General features: G+C 35.4%; 1 protein-coding gene across 1 annotated transcript in view; it reads right to left on the reverse strand.

Moving 5' to 3' along the window:
- Nucleotides 1–6,884: 6,884 nt before the first annotated feature.
- Nucleotides 6,885–20,818, reverse strand: part of ERCC6L2 (ERCC excision repair 6 like 2) — a 53,092-nt gene continuing 39,158 nt past the window's right edge. The window contains exons 18-19 of the mRNA XM_058823422.1: nt 9,665–9,852; nt 6,885–8,133 (exon numbers count right to left, since the gene is read on the reverse strand). Coding sequence (XP_058679405.1) covers nt 7,200–8,133; nt 9,665–9,852 — 1,122 coding nt within the window. The 3' untranslated portion in view covers nt 6,885–7,199. The remainder of the gene's footprint in view (nt 8,134–9,664; nt 9,853–20,818) is intronic.

Genomic DNA, 20,818 nt, shown 5'->3' on the forward strand with positions numbered 1-20,818 from the left:
TGTTTTCAACCAGTTTCTGTGACATCTACTAACAACTACATCCTTTTCTCTCCTAACTGGCTAGTCTACAAAAGAGACTATAATCCAGTGCTATCAGCAACTCCAACTGATCAAGTAATTGGAATTGTGATTCCAAATTTTCATAATGATCCACACAGGAATCAATCACTTCTGAGTAAAGGAATACCCTTCTCTTTACGGTTTTGTTTGAAAGTTTTCAAAAATCACCTTTTCAGAACTGCACAAGAAATAATAAAGTTATAAAAACACTCAGAAGCTAGAAAATTACAGCATTACAACTGCTCATGGATCCGTCTAGTCTTCTACTGTATGCTTAGCAATACTAACTTTTCACAGAGATATCACCCTCCCTTCTCTGCAGATCACCACATTTCTAAAGAGATCATTTTATCTCTCTCCCTTAAGATTTACGGTTTTTCCCCTCTGTCTGAGCACAAGGCCAAGGAGAAGAAACCCCAGGTTGCACCACAGACCAGGAGCAGCCTCTGCAGCTGTGAAGCACAGCTGCACTGTGGGCTACTATCCCAGTGCATCCCAACCAAGCTACTGGGTAGTTATAACCTCTTCTAGTTAGTTCCCAGTTCACCAACTGAAAACCAAAAGATAAAGCCAGACACAGATCACAAACTTCCAATCTGTCATGCTGTAATCCTGCAAGGTTAAAAATTAAAGTTCTCTGCTGCCAGGAAGACCAGATTCACTGAGGCTTCCCAGAGGTTTCGAATACCCACTTCTCATTCCTGAAGGAATAAAACAACAAAACATAAACTTTTACTTAAAAAGTGACATGCTTAAAATATAGCAACTCAATTACAGAGGGTTTTATTGGTCACTCTGGGTCTTAAACACACTATCTTCTAAGATGTTGAGATGTTGATGGTGAGGTAAGTAAAATAAAAGTGTCTTGATCTATTTTTTAAATTCCCCTAGAACTTCATAAATTGTTTTCTTACCAGGATTTTTTATTTTCAGAGACATCATCCTACTACCCACAAGACTACCAGGTTACAAATGTCTCTTCTCATGGTTAGAAGCAAAGACTTCATGTATGAGATGAAAAACTGTAACCACACTCAATCTATCATCACAGCCTAAATACCTAACCATGTATAGTGAACTCTGCAAAAAGGCCTAAACCTTTACCTTTCTTAGGGTAGGGGTGGCAGTTTTGACACTGGACATCAGGGTCTCCAGATGCAAACAAGTTCAATGCCTTTGGCTTTTTCAGTCACTAGTCAGGTTATTCCTTTCACTGGCATTCACGAACTTTAATGCATAGAATGCTTGAACCAAAGGGTAAATGAAAACATTTTAAAAACTCCCACCACTATAAACAGCTTTTCTCATTACTAAAGAGGATTATTTAATTAATAAATATTAAATTCTTATTTTAACTTTTTCATTACATAAGCAATAGGAAGTCCAATTTTTACTTTTAAGCTTCTATTTCTTTTAGTGAAATGGAATTTACAAAGAAAATTCCTTAATTTATCCAGAAATGTTTCAAGAGAAATACCACAGTTTAGTCCAACCTAAAAATAGACTGCGCAGTCTAAGTACAAAGTAAGAAACTGCACATTCTCTTCTGTGCAGTTTACAAAGAATCAGAGAGATGAATGGCACTGAATTCAGGTATTTCTGATGTTACCACTTCTCATTTGTTTCTCATCAGTCTAAAGGTTTGACATAGAAGACCATCAGATGGCAAATTACCCAGTTACAATTTGATAGAACCACAAAATTCTAAACCACAAAATTTTTCTGTGTTCCCAAGGATCAAACAGCAGTATGTCAAATATTAAGATAAAATACCTAATATTTCTCTTGTCTCAGGCATAAAATACTTATTTCATAATCATAACTTCTTGAACTGTATGCTAGAAGTTGATTATACTGCATAATTCTAATTTATATATACATACGTATGCGTAGTATATAATATAAAGACAGTACGTGAGTAAGTACATATATATTAAATATAAATTATCTAACTCTAATGATTAGGGCACATAGCAATGTATAGGAAATGTCCGTTAGAAGGAACACAGGTTCTCTTTTTTCTAAATAGTGCAGAGTGATGCATCAGAAGCAGAACAGGACCTCAATATTTTACTAGGAGATATTCCTCAATACTCCAAGTCTGTGACTCTTAAATTAGAATTAGCGTATTGTAATTACAGCCATATATATAACCACAACTACAAATCAGTGAGGGCAGAAAGGCAAGATGAGCATAAATGCCTCTAGTTATGCTGTTACTTTATAAATATATTGAAGGACCAATCTCTGAGTTTGCTGTGGAGGTGAAGAGACAAAAGCACAAAAGAGATGTTTTAAGGAATCAGCTTTCTCAGAGGTAATTAAATTACATTTCCAATCAGACCACAGTATGAATGTTTTCCTTGCTGCAGAATTATAAACCAGAACAAGCAGAAACTGTAACAGATGTTCCATCATAGTCTGAATCATGGAGAGGTAAGGGCTGATGACAGTTGCGTGCACTTACCTCAAACAATATAAATAGACAATACTATTTGTTTCTAAAGTAAGTAGCACAGCATAGAATGATTTTCAGGATGATACAGTAGATCACATTTACATGAACATACACATGATGGAAACAACTCAATACAAACAAAGGGAAATAAAACCCCTCTAGTACAGTTCTGTTGAAGAAAAAACAGATTCACTCAGAGGCTAGGTGATACTTGTTTAGCATCCCAGCTATCTCCACTGATAAGCCATTGTCTTCACCAGCTACAGTGTTAGGGACTGAGAATACTGCTACTAAATATACAAATAACATTCAGCCATTGTGACACGTTACAACAGACCAATGCAAATTTTAATGTAATTAAACTGTCTCTGCATATTTTCAGAAAACAATGCTTTAGTGAGTGGGCCTGCTTATGCTCCAGCTTGTGCAAGTTGTGTATACAGTCTCAATTCAGTCATACTGTGTTGACACAGACACTGGGTCAGGTTCTGACCACTCAATTGCATCCTCTTAGCTCAGGCAAACCTCTGAGAACAACTGAAACAATCTGTCTTCAAGTATCATGCATATACATCATGCTTACGTTCAATTACATCTTTTGTTTCAGAGCACAGTCTTCACATGATCTTTGAAAAGGAGATTCAGCTTTCTGATGCCAACTAAACAAAGGTTAGGATGCCCAGCAAACAACTCTGAAGACCTCCAATCATCTGTTTAGATGTACTCTCTTCCTCTTTCAGAATTAGCTGACACTGCTATGATTCACACATGATCTACAGGACAAAAGGCATATCTCTTAAATGCTCTGAATCACTCCTACCTCTCTCATCTGCAATCTAGACATCCAGTTTCGACAGCAGAAATTGCATCTCCTTAATCATCCCTAGCCAATTATCTACTTTTCAGGTACTCTCAAAAGGAAGGTAGATTCTGACATGATGTCAACTTAAGTGGTGATTACTCATTTTTTATAGAATGGACCAAGTCAAGATGTACTGAACTGGGGAATGCGCAAACACAAGGAGAGAGTATTTGTACCAACATTACACCATTTGATGCATAAGCTGGAAGGTATGCAATGAAAAAGATATGCAGGACACTGCAGGAATAGAAAAATACGTCGCAGAAAAGACACTTAAATTCTTTCTTGGAAGAACAAAATCCTCTCCTCCTTCTGCAGTTAAGATATCTAAGGAAGTAACTTAAGTAATCATTTTTTTACATAGTAACTGTATTATCACCTTTGAATTATCCTGTGATACTCTGATTATGTTATTACTAATCATCTTTTCCTCTTCATAATGCTGGTTTTTACACCCTGTACTGAAGCCATGGCACTGGCATCAGTCTGCTTTCTGGTGCTCAAAGCAAATGTATCCTTTCAAACTGTCTTGATGTGTTGACAAATGTTTGCATTAACACCCTGACTTTCTCAAACACATTCATTACCTGAAATTACTCAGTTTCCCTCTCCCAGATCAAATATGGAATCTGTGTAGCATTCAGCTACTGCCAAAGGCAGTTCTAAGTATAGCCCCAGTTTGCAAAACAACTTATGATGTAAAATTCACTGCAAATCAGACTCAGAACACACAGAGTCTTTACCTAGGTCTTGTAAGGTTGTGATTGGGATAGCTGCATTTGTTAGCATAGACAGGGCAAATTTTTTTACTGTTTCATGGGAAACCTGTTTTTTTTCCAGTCAAAGAATTTCTATTGAAGGCAATAATGGAAATACTGGTACCACCTGCAAGGTCAGGGACCCACAGCCAGACCTATAGGAACACCAATGAGTAAAAAAACAAGGGAGCTGCCATCAAGAACAGTAAAACCTACCAAGCAATTTCCATGTGAAAGCAATGACACTACATCTCCTGGATGATTTCTATTCCGATCAGGTGACAACTATCATGAAGCTATTTCCTTATGCCAGGAGGTTATTATGGTTTTCCTGTAGTTCACGCCTTCCTGCATGGAACCTGTACATGGAAGTATGAATTTCACACCATAATTTTTGTTTTTAAAGCCAAACAAAATGATAACCACAGATTTCTAAGAAGACAGAATTGATCTCTTTAGTTCTAATATTTGAAGACTATGTAGTTCTAATATTTGAAGACCTCAAATGCAGGTAAAATTCTTCTTTTTTAAATTTGTGTAGATTTATTTTTTTTAATTATACAGATGTCTTGACAGCCAAAATATTTTATGGACAGATTCCTAGGGCACTAAGTTTCAATATTTATGGCTTAGGTGATATTTCTTTGTAAAATATATTAAATTTGCAGGAAGCTACAGAGTGACATAAATCTTACTTCAAGACATGTTCCCATAGCTCAATTCAATTGCATATAACAAATAGATTTCCACAAATATACTGTCAGTATTTGGCATAAAACATGCACACTATGGAAGTTTTGATTTATGCATACCATCACCTTGTAAGAGAAACATAACTTCCTGATTACTTCAAGAAAATGATGACAGCTTTGTACTTGGTCATCAATAGAAATCTTACCTATCCCAATCAGATTTCACTCTGTCTAGCACCAACTGATTCACACCATGACTGACAAACATGGTGCTAAGGTGAAGCCTTCCTTCAGTACACCAATATCAGCTGAAATTAAACAAGATTATCCAGCCCCTTCTACCCCTTAGGTAGAGGTTATCAGTCCCTCCTTCTGGCCTAAAATAAGGACAGTTTCATCCATGCAACTTTCAGCAGGTACCTTTCTTATTTTTGATTATGTCAAATACTGGCATACTACAGGGTTTCTTTATTATCTAACTTCAGTTATCTTTGGTGCAATTTAAGCCACTTAACTCCTCTTTTTGCTGACATAAGGGGGTTATTCCCTTCCTCTTTTTTAATGTATTTGATGACCAGAGTTTTTATTCCATCAAATTTTCTCTTTCTTACCCAAGAAGCAGTTTGCTTCTCTAAGCTTAAGGACACTAACCTGTAAAGAAAATCAGTACTGATGAAATGAACAAAAGGCCTTAATTTATCTCACATTTATTAACATCAATGAGGGTGTAGATATTACCTAGCTTAGGCTGACTTCATTTAGCTGTATGTAATTCCAAGGTACCAATGAGTAAGAGCTTACAGCTTCCTCTTCTACTTTCTTAGTTCATACTTCTTCTTGAAAAGCTGTTCCAACTGACCAATATACCATTTGGTATAGTAAAGTGGTAACAGCATAGAGTAAGAAAAAGTTAGGGAATACATTAATCTTACTTATGTTAGCTACCTGTAAAACCCAAAGCTTTTATTCCTTCACATTTATGTTAAATACTCAGCTCCCTGTTTCAGGTAGTTAAGTCAGATTTCACAGTCAGGATTTCAGGTGGTTTCCACTTATAATATGTGCACAATGGCTACCACAGAGACAGAGTATAGTCTACAACAGCTTCTCATGACCTAAAGTAGAAGCTGCACCAGATCAAATTTAAGCTTATTTTCCAGTGGGCAGTCTTCCAGACCACAAAAACTACCACCATTCACAGACTGCTGCTGTGCAGGTTCAATGTCCAGGGTTTTAAAATTTCGTAACATTTACCCTTCACATAAAACAATTTATACAGTATACTGAATGAAAACCTATATATATGTATATGTATACTAATGCTTACAAAAATCAAAAATCAGGGTCAAGGTTTCCAGAGCAACATGAAGCCCTGGTGTCTTCTAGTTACAAGGTACTCTTCACATGGTCCCATAGCACTGAAAAACGTGACAGACTATTTGGCAAAGGAGATATGACACTGAGTATCTTACACCCTTCCAATCTGTGAAGTATAGTTTTCACCTGGAAGTTTTATTACATCCAGAATTCAAGATTATAACCTGTCAAGGTGTTGAAATTCCTTACCACATACACACTGTACTGCATATTTTCAACACATACTGTGCTGCATATTCCCTGACAAAGACATGACAGAAGTTTATAGAAAAAGGCAGATGAAAGTGTAGATGAGATGAAATTTGACACCCAATGTAACTTAATGAGAAAGATCAAATAAAAAAACTTGATTCTTCACATCAACCAAGCTGAGAAACTCACCATTACAGGATACTGTGAAGATTTCAAAGGTCCACAGCTTCAGAGACTGAGCAAAATCATGGAAGATGGGAATCCATCAAAAGCTACTAGACACAAAGACATCATCTTTGCCTCAGGAAGTCCTCCAGTCTCTAGCACCTCAGAAAATATACGCAGTATCATTGTCAAATCCTGTTATCCCTAAATTGTGTTGAGATGACTGCTGGTGTCCAAATTGAAGTAAACGGAAAAAATTACTTAGTACTTCTGTTGAGCCGAGGAATATAATCAGAATTAAAGAAAGTATAGTACATTCAGAAAATTCGAAAAAAATTTAATATAAAATCATTATATATCATAGGTTACAACATACAGTACATAGGCATGACTATGCACATATGTACTATACACTACATATGTAATTGCATACATATTCACTTATAAATAATTACTTGTAAAATGTAATTCTGTATCACTATAAATATGAATTCATCATTTTACCTTTAAATTCATGGAATTACCATATTTTGTGGCATAATGCCGTCAAAGTTCAAATAAAATAGTTATAGTGCAACTTACATAGAAAATTTTCATTTTACTACACTACAAGATTTAGCAGTGGATGGTTCATCTCAATCATCTGCACTGTATTTTTTCCACAAAAAAGTTTCATTTCTTTTCCAAAGAGAACTTTCACACACTTCTCTCTCTTCTGTCACTGTGGAATGAGGGGCTCTTTCACAAAGCTTCTCTATGACTGCTATATCTGTGAGCTTTTTGAGGCTGTCCTCATTCTGTTCATTCAGCATATCCCAGAAATCTTTTGGTCTCCCCTTTGATTTTTCTGCTTGTCCTGAAGAATATGTCCTTGGTGATCCTGTAGACCCATTTCCATCATTTCTGAAGATTTCACTGAGAATAGAGGTATCTCCAAGTAAGTCCACAAAAGAATTTTTCCTGCAAATCTGAGCTTTTCTTTCTCCATTTTCTGACTGAGACATGGATCTTTCCTTTGGCAGCTGTGTTTCTTCTGAGTCTTGCTGTCCTTCACAACTTTTTACAGACAGCACCTCAATTATTTCTGATTTACTGCTTCGTGAGCCAGATGCCATAAAATCCTTGAATGCCTGACTGTTTCTTCTTTGGATATGTTGAGTAGCAATAGTGGGTGATTGTTTATATTTTGCATCAACAAGCATATCTTGCAAGTAGGAGTTCCTGTGAAGCTGTTTTGCTTGTCCCTTATGGACCTCCTGGGTCTGTGTTTCTGTAGTTCCACTCAGAAGCAGTCCTTTAGCTGATGAAGGTCTAGACTCGGATCTTCCAAAATTAACAATGGATTTTCTTTTTCTGAAGCGTGTTTTACCCCGTTCACTTTCCTCACAGTTATGTGAAGCTTCTGCTGGTTTTTCAAGAGAGAAGAAAGACTCCATCTCTGGATGCTTGGAAACATAGAATTCCTTCAACATTTTCTGCCTGGTTTCTGATGTAGCTTTTGCAATGTGTTCCGCAAGGTCCTTCACTGATCCCATATTAAAGTGAGATACCATTTCCTCAAATTGTCTCCTGTAATTATCAAGAAGGAAAAATGTGTTATGCTGACATCCTTAACAAGGGGGTGGGGGAAATGGGGAGGAAATAATTGTTCCAAGTCCTTTTAAAAAAGACTTGCTAAACAAAAATTGGATAAATGCATGCACAGGAGACATTGTCTGCATCATCCTACCCCAGTGAATTATGGAATATTTGTTTCTGCTAAAAAGCCAACCTCTAATTAAAACAGATCACTCTAGTTGAGTGATCAACAATCCCCTGTTGGAGAAAAGATATGAAATATGTTGCCTTTCCTGTTATGAAGGCTCCAAAAGGCAGTAAGATTTAACCCTGTTTGCCTCCAATACCACTTGACTGGGTAGCTCCAATCATTTGAGTGTGGTGACTGCAGACAGCTCCCCACTCTGCCCTCCAATTACAACAAACTGAGACATGTAATCACCCTCATTCACTCCATGGCACATCCACATGTACTACAAAGTCTAGCTGCATGTCAGGTGCTAACAAACAATCTGCTCAATGCTCAAGAGTGAATTGTTTCAGCTTTTTGCTAGATATGGCTTTAAATCTTGGAATAACAGCCTAAGTCACTTCACCACCTTTGAAAATTTTACCTCAATAGATTTTTTCATAACTAATTAAGATTTTGAACATTTTTAGAATTAAGAGTTCTCCTTTACCTGCATAATAAATATTTATAATTTTCAGTGTCTATAATAGTAAAAAAACCGAACAATTATTGGCACTTTGACAATAACAGTAGGGATAACTGAAGCCAGTTAGTGGATATGACAGCTTCTGAATGCTTACAGGCATTACCTAGATACCAACTTTCATATAGTAATTTACTTGTCTCAAGGCAAATTGAAAATATTTACCAAATACCTATTCTGTAGATTTGACTATGCAGCTACAGCTTTCCACTTTCTATTTCCACAAACCATCAGGCTATTTTTATTGAATTTCTATCTGCATAACAATGGAAATCAATATTCGTATTAATAACAGCAATCATTTGGGAAAACAGAAAACAAGGAAACAAAAAATTATTATCCCTCCAAAAATAACAGAGGGAAAAAAGCATTAAAAGAAATATTGAAAAATACTGAGCCCCATGCTAAAAAGAAACATGAAGCCCTTTTTTTTAACAGCCATTCAATGCAAGTGATGAGATCTGGGCAAAATCAGTAGGCAGTCAGAAGCTAATGTTATAAACTGCCTCCTTTCTATACAGTTTAAACACTGTTTTGTAGTAGCCCATGATGCACATAATACAAATACTCATGGTCATGACATCTACAGAGTTATGTAATATATGACCATTGAATCAACACGTTCAAGTAATTTGTGGATTCAATTAATTTTATTAATCAATTACAGTACTCAGAGTAGTGTGAGTCTAAGTTTCCCACTAATTCCACTCTTGCCATAGAAAATAACAGTATTGCCTCAGCAGGGTTGAAACAAAGACAAATGCAACTACTCAAAAGGAAATTTGTTTCAACCTTAGAATTTTACTTCCAAGTCACCAAAGCAGTCTCACCTGCGTATTCCTTTGGGTGTCCTTCCAATCAAGAAGGTGGTCGAACCTACTCTGTGTACTTTTTTGCTTCTCTGGGTCACAGGATGTGTAACATATAGATGCTGTTGCTTACTGTTCTTCAACATTTCTTGCCTTTCCTTAACAACTTTCTTCTCTGAAGTATTGTCTTCTGGAACTTCATAATTTTTCTAGTAAAAGGAGACATGGAAGTCATTAGAACAGCTGTGCCTCTGATGTAACAATGCAACCAACTGCACCCAATTCTGTCCCTTGTAACTAGCATTACTAGACTGAACACTAGGATTGGGATTTGGAGCTGAAATGCACACTCCCTGCTCAGTCACAAAATTCCAGAGACATTGAAGGGAAGTCTTGGTTCTCTGACATCTTGCACAAAAATATGATCCTATTTAAACCTGAATTATTTTTCTTAAACTCTCACAAATTCTCACCAAAATTTCCCCTTTGCCAACACATAGCAGCTTAGTGATATCCTCAGTCTCCCTACAGACTCTACTTTAGAGATTAAATCAAAAATTGCATTCACACCTTGTCATTTGCTGTTCAAAATCTGGTTTCAAATCTACACTGTTTCTTCCCAATGTTTTTCTACTTGATCCATGTCCATTTCCTTTATTTTCATGGGCTGCTCACAATGTTCTTGAGCCTTAGGATCTCACATGTGTTCTCACTCCACTACTTTGGTAAGTAACCTCAAACTAGCATACAGAGAAAGATGTTAATATTACAGAACCTAGAGACATAAATTTTCACTGTAAGACAAATGTACAGCTCCAAAGACCAAAATTTTACTTCAACACTATGTTACTCTAAACTACACTGAAAGCCCATCCCAATTAAGATAAAAACTCTATTCTCCCAATAATAGTATAATACTAGTAACAAAATTAAGACTGAATTAGTAGATGTTATCTACAGGATAAATATTCTACAGTTCTCTTGCTGGTTCTATATATATTTGTTAATTTTTTACTTGGAAAATGTATTTTCAAAGAAGAAAGAAACCATGGTCTTAAAAATATTTATTTTTATGGATTTTTTTCATGAAAAATACCTACAGTATTCTTATCTCACTATGATATGACAGACTATTTTTCACTCTGTTAGGAAATTAGGGCTGTATAATTTAATTCAAGAAAATATAACTTGATTCAAGAAAGTATAACTTGAATAGAATACAAGGCAAACCATGTAAATGTCTGTGTTAAAGTTATGTTAAACCCCCATAAATGTACATCAATCTACCTCTCATTAAACAAGACCAAAGTATATAAGGCAGTAATACTTTGGTTTACACATCTGTTCAAACAAAGAAGAGTTTTAATATCTTTGGGAAAAAAGCCAAATGTTTTAAACACACTGAAAGTCATAAAATTGCTTGTCTTTGCAAAGAACCACATTTAATGTCAGAAGTATTATTAATTGCATATAAATGTACAAAGGCAATACTGAGTTCTGGAAGCATAAAATTTTAGGTACACTGCACCACCCAAAAGAACAACATAAAAATACCACCAAATATATACAAAGAGCATGTCTTCTTCCACTTAAATAAGTTGTTTAAAGGTGGGGTTTTTTTAACTCATGGCAGAAATAGTTACTGTAAAAAAATTATTGCAAGAACTGCAGGAGCAAATTCCAGTGAAAGTCTGCAGCCATTGTGAGTTACTCCTGAAAAACTTCCCAGCTCCCCAGAGCAAAGGCAATTGGTTACAGGATACTCAGTAAGGCTGAAACACAACAACTGACTCTGCTGAACGGGCAAACATTTTAGGAAGCCCAATACCCAGCTCCTAAACCCAGGAACTTATTTTTTTTTTTAAATAAACATTTTGTTTTAATAAACTTAAAACACTTAAGTTTTTTTAGATGGCTTCATGTTTGTTAAAGGTCAAATCTGATGTTTATTACTCTGAATGACACAATGTGTGACAGGGTCTATGTATAAGTAAGACTTGAAAAATGAGATGAAAATATTCTAACTTTCTATTAGCATTACTATCAAAAAGTGAAAACTTCAGTCAATATTCCAGTGCTGTCAATATTCTACACTATTTTGCTTTCTTTTGAATCTGACTTTGTGTGTGGCTCTCCTAAATTCATTCATCTCATGGACAGTATATTTTCAATTATCTTTCAATATCTGCCCTCTGAATCACTGATCTCTTAATGAAAATTTCTTTTCAACAGCTTTCTGTATTTTTCTGTTCCCCAAGCCCTTTCACTGACAAATTACTGTGTCCACATTCCTCGCTTCTACGTGAAATGCCATGTATAGTGCTGGTCATGCTTACACGAATTATCACACTTATCACACACATAAGACAATCTCACGAAGCAAGACTGAAATCAAGACAACTTGATTCAGGTAGAAGCCTCTGACTCTTGTTCTGCTACAGACACTAGCACATTTAATCTGCTTGTACTACTGAATGTCACACTCTGTATGACATTCAATATGTCATACTTGGGTATAGTATGATGGAATAATAAAGGAAACAGAACTCCTTCTGTATGCTGTATGTTAAAAGAATACTGACAGACAGAAATGACAACAATCAGGAAAGTCTTTACTAAATATTTAAATGCATTAAACGCAATATGCCTTTGTAGTGCATGTTATAAAATTTCTATGGATCAAAGTGGAAAATTTCACTTAAACGGAACCAATACTTTTTTGTCATCTGAAAAATTATATTTGTCTATATTGAATTATCTGTAACACCATTATACATTGCGGTTTTCACAAATGTGAGGGGGAGGGGCACAAGGTGCAGCAAAATAATTACACTGACATCAAAGATAAAAAATTTTGATTGAATTACTGAATGCAGCATCTTTATTACTTTATTAAACTTTGTCCACTTCCATTTTGTCAAGAAAACCTTCACAGCAAGTTCAAAAGAAATGTACACTTAATTTACTTTCAAAGGCATATATATAAGACAAAGACCATGCAAGCAGTTTAGCAGAAGGCAGTGTTTTTTAACTGAAAAATGAAATGAGAAAAAGTTACACTCCAGAAATATCCAACTAAATGCAAAGAAAAAGTTAATAAAAGTACAATAACGTGAAATTATTAAGTGCTATTTTGAACTACGGAAAAACCCACAAAACTGTAGTCAGTCCTTTCTGTCTTATCCTTGTTCTCTTCTCCTATTCCCCCTTGATCTACTACACTTAAGACAATTTTTATATATTGCAATGGAATGAAGACTAAGTAGTTGTTCCGAAAATGGTTTCTAAAGTATTCAGAAGACTCAGGGATTATTACTACAATGGAAAAATACTCCAAAGAAAGTATATATTGACCCCTTTCACGTTCCATTTAGTCTATGATGGTTTTGATCCCTTCTTTTGTTATGCAATTCCCTTACTCTTGAAAGTATACATTGAGTTTTGCATACCAATAATGAGTTTTGATTCCTTTGAATTATACATTACATAATGCAGCAATCAAGAGTGTAGCAAAAATGCTAGACTATCTGCACATTAAGTGTCACAGAACCCATTTAAGGGTAACACTCTTCAAGAAGAATGGCAGCAGTAATACCTACTTCAAGTTTCCATCTTGAATCTACAACTCTTGGACCTGTTAGCTCTGTATGGCAACCTGTCTCCTGATCCCTAGTTACAGCAGTTATTTAAAAACACTATAAACCTACCAAATCAAACTTTGGTCTATCTTTGACAGTACGAGACTTCAGTATCTGTCCTTGTAACACACATAAAGGGTCAGCTCTATACTCTGGAACAATGAATGCTAGTCCACGCATAAGCATCATCTGACATGACTGAGATGACTGGACACCTTAAGCCAGTAAATTCCTTTTCTTTAGTTCCTTCAAGCAAGGCAAAGGACAACAATGTTTCACTTTTTTAAATAGAGCAAGATGAAAAGGTAAGGGAGAGTAAGTGGGCAGAAGCTGGGAGTAAGATTAAGTAGAGAAACAGAGACACTTGTTTTTTAAACTGTCTAATGTCTGTGGCAGTTTGTTAGGAAATCAGACGTGGAGGAAAATGAACGTCCTTCAGAAGCCTGAAGCTGAAATGTTTGCATAATTATTCTTCAGCCATAGTTGCACCATGTTCAAGCACCTTCCTCTCTTTTAATACTTCATTACCCAAAGTATCCCTGCAGTAACTAATTTGCCAAATACTGACTTCCAATCATCAATAAACCCTCTGACTTGCCCCCAGTGTTATAAGACTTTTCTCCTTAGGAGTGCATGAAACCACTGCTGTCAGATATCCAAGATATTTATCATTGCAGTTGCATTACTTACATTTCTATAATAAACAAGAATAGCCTTCTAAAATGTCTAGTTGCCTTGCAGTCACCCAAAAAACAGAAAAGAAAGACACAGTAAATTCAGTATGACTAACCTCTTGAAATACTTCTTACAACAAATAACAAACCATTACGCCATATCTTGATTTATATTTTCCCACTTCCCTCAAAACTTGAGAAAACACATGACTTTCCCAATACACTGAGAGTTGAAGTTGGTTTTGGATTATTGTTATTAATTTGATGATTTGATACTGCATTCTAGTGTCTTTATCTACAATTCTAAATTATTTCAACTAATCTTTTTCCCCTTTGCAGTTTTTCCTTGTGGTTTTTTGGTCTGGTTTGGAGGTTTTTGTTGGTTTGGGTTTTTTTCCCCTAGCAATTTTTCCAGTTATACATATTAGTTATTATGACCCTTCTATAAGCTTTTCTTGAACATATGCTATTGCTAAATGTTATTTTAATTTACCAATGTTTCTTTGCTGTCAGGATGTACACAAAGTACCAAGAAATGTTTGATACCTGACTGTCCATTCTTGGTCTTGTTTCCTTCTCTCTTCTACACAGACTGATAGAGCAGTTTGAGTTGGAAGGGGACGTTTTAAACCCAATCTAGTACATGTCACACAAGAATTTCTTCCTAAATTATTCTGTAGGTCAAGGAAGATAAATTGTAATAAATTTCACGCAGTTTCTTTAAAAATGAGGTCCACATGGTGAAGACAAAAAATACAATTAGCAAAAAAAAGTAACTACTTTCACATGAATTTTAAATAAACTAGAATTACTTTTTTACTTGCCAAGAATACACTACTGAACAAAATGTACTTCAGAGATGTATGGTGAGTTAAAAATTCCAGTTTGAAATGAGTCTTACAATATTTCAAAACTACTTTTGACATGGACATTAGTTTTTCCTTTGAATTTAGCTTTTTTAATGGAAAAGCAGTCTCTGAATGAATGCATCTGCTGTTCTAAAAAAATAAGGTTGTAGAATCAGAATTACAAGTAATATACAGTCAACAGTCAATACCTTAATTGTCTTAGAAAATGAAGGTAACCTACCTTAACATTTTAGAATACTTTAGGATAACTATATTTATATCAAGCTTTCTGAATTAAACAAAGCATGTTTGGTATGATTTCAAGTGTATCTAATATTTCAATGTATCCCAGCAGACTAACAGCAGAAATATTTTTCAAGTTATAAAAACTGTTAAGAATATTACATATCTAAATTACTCCTCCAAAATATTTTGCCAGCACCAACACCCCAGTAGAATTAAATATGATAAAATTACACAAATTTTAGAGTAATATATAGTCATTTCCCCATGTGTGTCACATGTAGCTTTACTGCATAAACAAGTTTAGACAAAGACATTCCATAAACTCTAATCTTTTGCTTGGTACTGGACAATTGACTACTATATCAATTGAGAACAGATTGCATCCTCTCTATTTCACATTTACTTGAGTCTGTTTCTTCTATAATCAGGTACCAGCAAGAATTTCTCATTAGGATCAATCTTAAGTTTTTAAACCTTTACCTAAAGTAACTCCTATAAGACATACTACTGTCTTTCACAAAAAAACTGACCTTGAATCAATGTAGTTATTACTGTTGAGAATGAGAGGAGATACTCAGCCTGTCCCAGAATTCAAAGCTTAAGGTAATTGCTTATTCCAGCAGAAGCTGTGGACTTGCAGCCATCATCCTTCCATCAAAGAGTAGTAAAACCAAAGGCGATGCACATACATCATAATGAAACCTCCACTACAAGCTTCAAAGAATGCCACATTTTAACTCACTACATTATAAAAACACAACCAAAAGCAGAATAGTGAAATAATTCCATTGCAAACTGAACCAGTAAACTCAATAAAGCAGCATTACAGACCAACCATTTCAGAACAATTACTTTAAAGCTGAGTATTTCCCCATCCCAGAAGAGCAAGGACAAAGGCATGTTATCTCCCAAAAGCCTACTCTTTGTAAACAACTATCTAAACTTGTTGAATCTGAAAGCTGTGCAAACACATTGCAATCAGAGTTCCTACAACTGATAGAAAGTCTTTGTTTAAATAATCTACAAAATGTCAGTGTAATACAAATAAGATAAAGTAAGATAAAGTAGAGTTCTTAATGACACAACTTTTGTATTTACAGTATTCTCAACAGTGCTTAAATCTGCATCGGAGATACAAAGGGCATGTTTTTTCCTAGGCTGACAGCATGCTTAGTTTTCTCATTTACACCACATTGCAATAACATAAAGAGGGGTTTACCATTAATCCATGTTTTACTACAAAGCATCTCGTTATTTCTCTGTCAAACACTGGCAATAGTGCCAAATGTCTGTCATCCAATTCAGGGGATTAAGTCTTCCTTTATAGTGCAATTCTTGTACAAATTTATAAAAATACAGATAAAGTTTCTTAGAGCTGGTCACAGTCTATATTTTGGCCTGAATTCATGCTGCAGAGGTTGAATATGACAGCTGGCAGGAAGCTGAGGGGAGAATACATCCTCTCCCTTTTCAGTCACCACATTTCTGTTGCCATAGTGATTAATCCTCAATTGAATGGCTGTCTTTGTACATTTCTTTTCAGTAAAACTTTAAGTAAACTTAAGTTGAAAACATGCAGTTGACAGAAAAAAGACTTAACATATTCAACAGGTATAGTACAAGTTCTTGTGACTAATACTTTTCCATATATTAATAAGTGCAACTTGCTCTAACATGGAACATCATCAGTTTTTCAAATTAGTTAGTATGTCCTGTTCCCATCTTCTGTCTTTCTTTGTGAAACCTCCAAGCCTTCTCCAAAGACTTCCCCGTGCTCACACAGCCCCCCGGCCTGCCCCTCCACACCCTGGACTCCTACTGAAGAAATACTACACAAATTCAGCAGTATAAGAACTAGAGAAAGCCTATCCCAGACTTCCATACTGTGCAAAACATTTAACGTAAGCTGTTTTAGAAATTAATTAGGAAATTCATTAGGAAACGCAGTCATTTAATTCAGAATAGACTAGAAACATTAGAATATATTTAAATCTTGCCTCTTGGAGTTTTCTCTTTCTTATGGTTGCTAAGAAAAAGTTTCACAAGCAGAAGTTTCAATGCAAGTTACCAAAAACCCAAATATGTAAAAAGCTTCTGCACTGAAATCAGGTTGCTCTGGAACCTGGAGCCCACCAATAAAATAAAACCTCTAAAAATAGTCAGTAGACGACTAAGGCCTTACAGAGTTTGTTAACACTTCCTTTCTCTCCTCGAAATTAATGTCAGAATAATTCTGAGCAAAGTATCACCTTAATTACTCAAGACTGTTATTTCTCTCTGAAAGGCTGAAGTAAATGTACGTCTGCCCTGAAAATTACAGTCTGCCTTTGCAAGTCCACCATGTACAATCTACAAATTCATTACACACATTTGCTTTAAGAAGCTTTTGTTTTCCATACAACTCTTTCTGTGGTTACACAAGATAGTTATTTCTAGTTTTCATCTTAACATATGTTCTTAACATATAGTGACGTGATAATAGACAGCAATCTTCGTTTAATGAAAACACATTGTTTAAAAAGTTTATTAGCACAAGACTTGAATTTCAACTCAAGTGCAGAACACAGAGTGCTCAATGTCATCAAATCAGGCTAAACCAAACAAAATAATCCCAGAAAAAAACCGAGATATTTATTCCAGTAGATTAATTTGCAATATAATCTTTCTCCTTCACCCTTGTATATAACAGAGTAGAAAACCCTTCCTATGAATAATCTTCAGTGAGCAGCACATAAAGTATGTTTTGTTGTCATATAACAGCTCTCAGTAATCTTTACTGGAGTGGCCATGTGCCACAATTAATGACATGCATTTTGTACCTCGAGGTCTTTACTATAGCCTCATGTGATTCTCCCTGCATCAAGGCATCACAAATAGAAATGAAACTCACACTTTAACACTCATGACTTCTTAGCAAAGATTATGAGTAGCATGAGATCTCAAACTGCACAGAGACACACCTGTCTACTTTCTGTGACACTTAGGTTCTGGGACATGCAAGTAAAGTTTATAACTATAAAGGAAGATGAGATGTACTATTAACCTATTATACAGTATAATCTGTATCTCCAAAATTTCTTCAGAAACGGCTGCCTACCACACTTTTGCATTGAACAGAAATCCCTGGCTTTGTTTTGATTACTGAGGCTCTAAACACCTCCAAGTATTGACACATCAGTCCCTTCTGCATAAGCAGCACTATCAGAAACATCATCTCTTTGAGGGAAGATTGTCATACTGCTCTGTGCTTCATCAAAAGAAGTGTGGCCACTGGTCAAGGCAGGTGATTCTTAGTGCAGAAAAAAGCCACAAATATGAGTGGAGGGATGGAACACCTCTCCTGTCAGGAAAGGCTGAGAGACTTCAAGTTATTTAGCCTGGAGAAGAGAAGACTCTGGAGAGAACTTCCTTTGTATGTCCTTCAGTACTTAACAGGGGTCTGTAAGAAAGATGGAAAAATACTTTCCATCAGGGCCTGGTTTTGACCTAGACAAGACATAAGGAAGAAGGCTTTTTGACAGTGAAGATTGTAAAATACTGCAAGGTGGTTGTTCAGAGAGGCAGTGGATGCCTGATCTCTGGAAACATTCAAGGTCAGGTTGGATATGGCTCTAAGCAACCTGATCTAGTTGGAGATGTCTCTGCTGATTGCAGGAGGGAGTTTGAACTAGATGAACTTTAAGGGTCATACTCTATAGATCTTACGTATTTTCTTCTCAAAATCTACAGCAATCCTATACTGACAGTGGTGGGCCATGGTCAGAATACAGATAATCTTCAAACAAAGGATAATAACATTCAATACAGGAACTATTAGTATTACAATATTTTTATTCTAATTCTAAGCATTTTAATTCTAAGCATTTAAGAGCTATCATGCCACGTCTGTCAAAATACTCCAGTTAATCTTACTCTTTTCACTCATCATACTTGCAAAATAAACTATAAATTAATCTCCACTGCTGTAGATGATTATTTATGAAAATTCATTCTGTAACAACTTGACAATGTCTTTCTTCACTGAGAATGCTGCTTCAACTCACCTAACACCTAGAGCATCTTCTTCTATTTTTATGCAATCCCATGGACTTCTGTGATAAAAGAAACATGTTCCACAATGGATCACGTGATAAAACACCTTTCCACATATGTTTGCTGCTACTATTGTCATACACAGACTTTCTTTTATTCAGGTGCTGGACAGGATTTATTTTGGGTAATGATATTAAATCAAATGATGGTTTATTCTCTTGATTGTACAATTAATGCATAGTTTACACTGTTACATTTATTACTTCTGGATTTTATCTCAACTTTCACAGCTGCGAAGTTGTGAGAGAGGTATCATGATGTCTTGTTTATGTTTCTTGATGGCATACTTTATATTCTGGTTGCTGCTACCAAACTGTGCCTTTCAGAGTCATACAGTACTTATAGAAATACAGACCAAACAAGCACTCAGTAGTATAAATGTGAACATTGTAGCTAAACTAGTCAGTTGTCAAAATTCATTTAAAAACCTTATATAGACAATGTGACTACACTCCCTGTCAGCTCTGGGGAAAGAAATGTAAAAGGCTCTGCAGTCTTGAATCCAGGATTGTTATGGAACCTGGAGAACAAAGAAAGCAAGAAAAAAATAGTAGTAAGATCTATTTCTCATAAAAAGAATCAAAGTTTTGTCTGCTTAACCCTTTAGAGGTACAAGGCAATAGCAGATTAAAATAATATGTTCTACCTGGTCAGAGAAAAGGTAGCTAGGATGTACAAATATTAGGCCAGGTAAAATTAAGGATGGACTGATAATAGACATATCACTGGATAAAAAAATAAGCTTAATTGAAACCTACAGTTTAAAAGGTTAATCAGAGATAACCAGAGCATTGTGTAGTAAGAATAAAAAATATGAAAGATGTACCTGAATTTATTCCAGATTTGTGTGTATTCCAAATGCAATTAAACAAGCTACAGACCTATACTGAGAACTACACTAGTGCCAGCTGTGCACATTTAATACTGGCCTTCTAAACTCAAGGAAAGAAAATATCACCAAGGTGAAATTTGATGTAAAAACAGGTGTTCCAGTCTTACACTTTTATTTAATAACAAATTTAAATAAAAACTTGTTAGTTACTTATGTTCTTAGGATGTTCTACATACCTTCAGTTATTTTCTGAGAAGCAAGACTTGCTGCCTCCCATCCCTTCTAAGTTGGCTCTCAAGGATCTTCTTGCCATGCAACCACTCTCACTTTCAAAGAGACCTCACAGGTTTTGCAATCTGCTCCAGATTTAACCAGTTACTACAATTTAAGCTACCACATTAGTCTCCATGACTCAACAATAAATGAAGCACTATTAAACCTAACTGATACTTTTAGGTACTACAGGTAGACAATCAGGAAGAAGACATTGTTTTATAGTGTTTTCTAGCAACTTATTTTCTCTGTTACTCATACTCATATAATTTCCATAAATTGGCTACTGAAACTAAAGACCTTAACCTCGGTTTTAAAAGTTCAAAAGAAGTAGTGAATCCAAAATGAGATTAGATGGCTAGTCAATAGCAAGGAGTCAACATGTCAATGTTCTTGTAAGGGGTATTCACTATTATTTGCTTTAGCTTATTATAATATTGCTTATTATCCCTGTCATTCCAGATTTCTATGTAAGCATGAAACAAAAACATCACTCTCCTACCAGGATTTGTAGGATTTTGTATTTCCCAATTTTCAACTCATCCAATTCAACAGAATACTTATAGTTTTTC

This window comes from Ammospiza caudacuta, chromosome Z (assembly GCF_027887145.1).
Source record: "Ammospiza caudacuta isolate bAmmCau1 chromosome Z, bAmmCau1.pri, whole genome shotgun sequence".
Lineage (NCBI taxonomy): Eukaryota > Metazoa > Chordata > Aves > Passeriformes > Passerellidae > Ammospiza > Ammospiza caudacuta.